At 40.4% G+C, this 6,000-nt stretch overlaps 1 protein-coding gene across 1 annotated transcript; it reads right to left on the bottom strand.

Annotated features, from left to right (window-relative positions):
• Nucleotides 1-1,622: 1,622 nt before the first annotated feature.
• Nucleotides 1,623-2,914, bottom strand: LOC308135386 (gastrotropin-like; the record flags this gene model as incomplete). The annotated part of the gene is made up of 4 exons (XM_080503344.1): nt 1,623-1,673; nt 2,251-2,340; nt 2,442-2,617; nt 2,710-2,914. 4 exons carry the CDS (start codon nt 2,912-2,914, stop codon nt 1,623-1,625), a joined length of 522 nt encoding a protein of 173 aa, XP_080359470.1.
• Nucleotides 2,915-6,000: the final 3,086 nt, after the last annotated feature.

The raw sequence follows: 6,000 nt of genomic DNA, 5'->3' as shown, positions 1-6,000 counted from the left end.
TGTGAAAATAGGAGGGGGGACATGTTCACAAAGGACGCTCGAATTTCCAGCGCCTAAATTTGCAAGATCGAGTACGTTTGATGGTTGAAGACTTTCATTCATCCGACTTCAGCTTTCGTCGCCGTTCGCGGTTTAGATGTTTGTCTGTTGAGACACAATGGAAAATTCTTGCTGGTCGGCTGAAAACTCGGCCGCGCTGACGGTGCCGAAAGAAAAGTCAGGGGATTACCGAAGCCTCGTGGGTTCATCCTGCCCACCGTGAATGTCTGTGCAAAAGCTTCGTGGCATGCCGGCAGTCGTCGTGATATTTCTGTCTGGAAGGGATGATTGATTGTCACTGCCATTCATAACGCCACCCCAGGTTTCACGTCTGGAGGATATTCAGATATGAGTGATTACTGCAATATAGTTTGGAGCCACCACTGGCAGCCATGAATGCACTGCAGCTGAGCAGCACTCCGGGTGGTGACTCTCAAGGTTTTTCTTAGTCCAGGTTAATTAATAGCTTTGCTTCTTTACACCCACAACACACACGCACACACACACACACACACTCCCCTTTCCTGCAGTTGCAAGAGGAGAATTTCCACCAACATATATGAAGCATTTTCAACACGGTTTTCAACTTATTGACGAATGATCTCTTGTGGCGTTACTGGAAACTTTGGGAAACTCTGATGCAATAACGCGTATCGTTCTCACTCTTCTTAGTGAGCAACAGGTGCTGACATTAGCCACTTTCCTTTCTCACAGTACTTACAGGTGCCTCAGTCCTCGCACAGGGACTGTAAGAGACATTCATCCCTCTTCGTGACGACTGTCAATGAATAACGCATCTACGAAGCCGCCTTTGGCTGATCCCCCACCCTGGAATACAGTCATGGCAGCATTTGTAGTTCTAAACACATTTAGACTGTTTTTGAAACACAATTTGTCTCGCCCACAAACTTCTTCCTCTTCTCTATCATGTTGCGATTATCATACTTTAAGGACAAATATATATTTTATTTGAAGAGGAGGTGGGTTCTTTGTGTCATGTCCGATGCAAATACATGCTACATATCATGACTAGAAGCATCTTTAGTATTCTTTTACTTGTATTTCATAACTTTGATAAACATTTTAACCATCAGGTTCATTTTGCCATCTGTTGACCACCTTGTTATTTTTGTTTGTACTTAATTATGTTTGATAAGTAAGAAGGACGTAATTTAATTTAATTTAATTTAATTTAATTTAATTTTTGTTTACTTTATTTTGTTTTTTACCAAGCACACAAGTATTCTCATTCTAACTATTACGAAAACTCCCTTTAGTATCAACATAGAGATTATGTCATAAGTTAATTGGATACATAGTAATAAAAAAGATAGAAAAAGATCACTCTGCCTCTTATTTTTCTCTTTCACAGTATACATTGTGGGGTTTTGTTTTTGTCCAACTAAAGCTGTTATTTTGAAACAAGTCCAGCTTGAACTTTTGGGGTTTTTTTCCAGCATGAGACATTAACAAAATACAGGAAAAGTCACAAGTTTTGTTGGCAAGATAGTTTATTTTATTGCCATCGTAATAGTTTTGAGGTTTCCGTTGTTACTGCTCAAGAAGTCCAGTGCAGTCAGCAGTTAGATCTTCTTGCTGGTTCTGATCAATGTGACAGATCCGGCTTTGGAAGTCTGCAAAGAGAAGAGAAATATGTTAATTAAGTGTCTTGTTATACTGACGTATATTGTATCAAACAATATTGTTTAAAGTAAAGCACATAACAGCATAGGTGATGAATGGCAATAGTTTTGACAATGCATTAGCTCACAACTGATATTAGAAACCTTAACATTTTTACATCTTCAATACACAATGAAGTCACTCAGTCATAAATGTCATCTAGATATATTTCCAGACCGAATTAAGATAAATTGTTTACACTGAACTGTGTTAAATTATCAATTTTTGGTCTTTCTGAGAGGATGAGAAAATTGGATGGTGGAGGAATAAAAAAAAAAGGGGGGGAAAGGAAGTACAGAAAGAGAGCAGACTCATTTAAGCTCATATTTAAAAGCGTATATACAAGAATGAAAAGCTTCTTCACTTGAAAACATTATATTTCAGTTGTTTTTGTTGGGTATTTCAAGCACCCAGCTGCCGCGACACAACTCTGATGACTCTAATAATCCCCGTGGGGAGTCAAGAGTAATAACCGCTGCCATTGTTCATGTGCGCTCAGCAGTCGACGCCCATCGCAGTGTGTTTTACCTCAATGAGCTTGCCTCCGCTGACCTCACAGGTGTGGTGGTAGTTAGGGAAGGTCACAGTCAGCTTGCCTCCCTCCAGGGATACTGTGGCCTGTAAAACACACACACACACACTCAAAAAATCTAATCTTTCTACACCACTAACATTTTTGCTTGATTTATATGAATCTATATTCCTTGTTCTCGCCCAACCTTGAATTGCTTTCCCCCGATGGTTTCCATGTCAGCCTCTTTGCCGATGGTGAACTTGTTGGTGACCGTTGCGTTGGTGGGGTAAATCTGGGTCCAGGAGAAGTCGTTGCCGTCCTGGGTGACCTCCGTGATGAGCTTGTAGTCACGGCCCTTCTCGATGATGTCGTCGGGGATCCCTGGATGTGGAAGGACAGTCTTGTGAAGTTACGATAACCCCTGAACACATGAAAGGAAACTCGATGTGAAAGTCCTCAGCCTGTAATCTCACCGATTAGCTTGCAGAAGGCGTCGTATCCCTCCTGGGTCTCGGTTTGCCATTTTCCTGCAAAGGCCATTGTGGTGGAGTTGGTGGGTGGAGGAGTGAGAGCAGAGACGCTGAGCCAAGCTGAGGGGGGGAAAAAAGCAAGGTACTGAGAGCGAGACTGCTGCCTGTTTATATACTGTACACCTCTCGCCACCGCCTTCATTTGCATGTGATGACACAGGAGAGCAATTACAACTGAGGATGAGTCCAACTGGCTACAAGGGAGATGGCAATAAAACACATAAACGGGCGTTTACGGAGTTCACAGGCAGTGAGTAAAATGCTGACTGCTCATTGGGGTGAGCCGCAAGCTCACCTCCAGGTCACTGAACTCTCCTGCACGGCTTTATGGTCGCACCCTCAACTTTTACTGCTGCTGATTCCAAAATCAAATAAAAAGCTTTGTTTTAAAGTGCATTGCATTTATTTATGAAAGACTCTTATCTAGGGAAAAGGCTATAAGAGGAGGTGGAAAAAACCCATAATGCTCTGTCCCTGAGAGGGGCCTTTGACCCCCCCCCCCCAACCACTCAAGTACCACCGGGAGAGTAAAAAAATGTGTGCTCAGTCAAACATGTAGATCACATGATCTGTTCTGACCTTGAAGGAGCAGCCTCTTGCATTCAGTAGCTCTCAAATAACCCTAAATAAATGTTCTATTTTCTTGCGGAATGGGATCTAATTTTGCTAAAAGACAAACAGATAGCATGTTTGAGCTAAAGCTCGACTAAGAACTAAGCTGTTCTCCTGCATTGGATCAAATATGGACGCCGAGGTGCGTTAGAGGCCATCTTGTGACCTTGCAGAACGGCCCTCACCGTGCTCAGATTGAGCGTTCAGAGAGATTGTCTTTGAATGTTTCCAATTCCACTGAAGTCTCTAAACCACCAATGTATTGACCCATCGATTTGCAAAGGAATCCCAGATTGGTGTACTGACATGATTGTAAAAAAAAAACACCCCGACAACAAAGTTTATGAATGAGATTTTAATGAGAGTCATTGTAAAATGGTTCACTCTACGTATTACTTTCCCTGAAGAGATGCAGAGGAAGACGTGGACTGAGAGTGAGAGCTGGTCAGTTGCCGTTAATCTCACGTTTTACTTCACTTGCATGAGAAGACATCATTGTAAACATGTTTGAAATTCAGAGGCCATAAACAGAAGTTGCTGATGTGTGCTGGTTGGACGCTCGCACTGCATCATGTCTGCAACGGACGAACCTACAATAGTGACGAAATGCTTCGGCAATGATCACTGAACTTTTGGATAATTTTACAGGCACGGCAAATGTATTTATATCGCATCATTCGGACACCAGGCAATGCTTTCCGAGGAAAGAAAGGAAATACACTAAAACAATTTGAATGAAGAAGGCATTAAAAAAACAGAAAAGAAGTAAAAGCTTTATTAAAACAAAAAAAAAACAAACAATTAAAAGTACCAAATCTCTAACAACATGCAGAAGTAAAGCTCTGGTGCCATGCTTTATTGCCATTTAAGGAGACTAGTTGAATATATGGTCTCTAAATTACTTGCTATTGGAAGTAAAATTATTGCCTGACAGAAAAGTTTCAGACAGAAGAAAGTCAGTTTATAAAAAAACAAGAAAACAAACTAATTCATGACATGACAAAAACAAACACTTCAACCTTTTCCTTAGGAAAAGAGTGCAGAGTTAACACGTACACAATAAAATGTTGCTTGTGCACACTGGTGGCTGAAAATTGCCCATTAAGGTGACTGTAGGACTGAAGCACCTCAGGCTTTCAATTCAGACAAACCGTGAATAGGTAAAAGCTTTTGATACTGCACTTAACTTCGATCTCGCACAATGCAGCCATTTTCACAGACCGCTGATAGCGTTTCCAAACCATGAAAAGTCATCATGGCCTTGGAGCTCTTTATGGATACATAAAATATCACATTGCCCAACATCCTATAAAAGACACCCACTATCTCTTTCTCTTGTTTTACTGTTCCCCTCTGTTCTTTCTCACTCTTGCGCACACTCTTTCACGGGAGATCAATGTGCAGAAAGGCACAAATGCAATTTGGTTTTGAAAAAAAAACAACTAATCTGCCGATTTAACACCTTATTCTCTCAACTTTATAATTTTTACATCAGCTGAGTAAAAGCGTGGAGAACAACAACACATGACGCGAAGCTCAGGGTTGCTCTGCATTTGGCCTTCCGCGGCATAGACGATGATGCAGCATTTTCATTTGACTGCATTAAATTGCCATTTTTTTTCCCCCTCACATGCTCCTTCCTTTCCAGAGGCTGCCCTCGTGTTGTTGCTCTTGATTGTACTCCCCTCGAGATGATGACATTTACACATAAAAGAGGAGGCCTGGTGAGGCTCTTGCCTTAATATGTGTCACTCATGTTGATGAGCTGTCTCACTTAAAAGAGCTGTGTCCGTGGCCCGGGCTTTTACTCAAGTACAGTTTTAGATCCTTTCAATGATCTGCATCATTTCCACTGCGCAACAGAGGCAAATGTTGCAATTCATGCTCAACTTCATTAGGCAACTCCAATTAGCATGTATTTGCCGATTTAGATCATTAATATGAAATAAAATTAACTAATGAATAATATATGACTATTAATTATAGATTAAGCAGCACATACAATTTTAAAAGCAAAATAAGTGACGACTACAATGTCATATTTTATCAAGTGTAGCATTAGATTTTAGGGCATGCTGCACCAAATTGCCCATATAGGTCTCACTTACTTACTGATTGATCAGTGGATAGATGAATAGGTGTAGATTGCAGACTACTTTTTTTTTTTTAAGATATATCTATCTATATGGATGAAAAAAAAAGAATAAATTACTATACAATTAGAAAATGCAATTTGTCACGTTTTTTGTATTTCCACTTATGAGAATAATCCTCCATTCGTGCAGGAACTCGTTTGATAAAGGAAAGGTCTCTCAGTTCACTTTCATCTTTTTTTTTTGATTCAAGGTCAAACTTTATGATAAATAGTGAGTAAAGTACAGTTGTCATTTCCGTTTATTGTCAGTGTTGTAACCTTGTGATTACAATTCAATAGTTTAAACTTTGCTGAAGTTTCTTTTTTATCTCCATTTCAAATCCCCCAAAGTTTGAATGGACCTGGCTAATGAGTAACGTGTATTGCGGGCCATTGCCTCACACACAATCACATGTCGATGAAGTCGTGTTTTCTGTTGGGGTTTTTTTTTTTTTTTTCACTTCCACTCTTGTTTTATGATAGGCATC

Source organism: Blennius ocellaris, assembly GCF_963422515.1.
Source record: "Blennius ocellaris genome assembly, chromosome: 10".
Taxonomy (NCBI): Eukaryota; Metazoa; Chordata; class Actinopteri; order Blenniiformes; family Blenniidae; genus Blennius; species Blennius ocellaris.
Note: the sequence above shows the minus strand (reverse complement) of the source record. Positions and strands in the feature narration are given on the sequence as shown.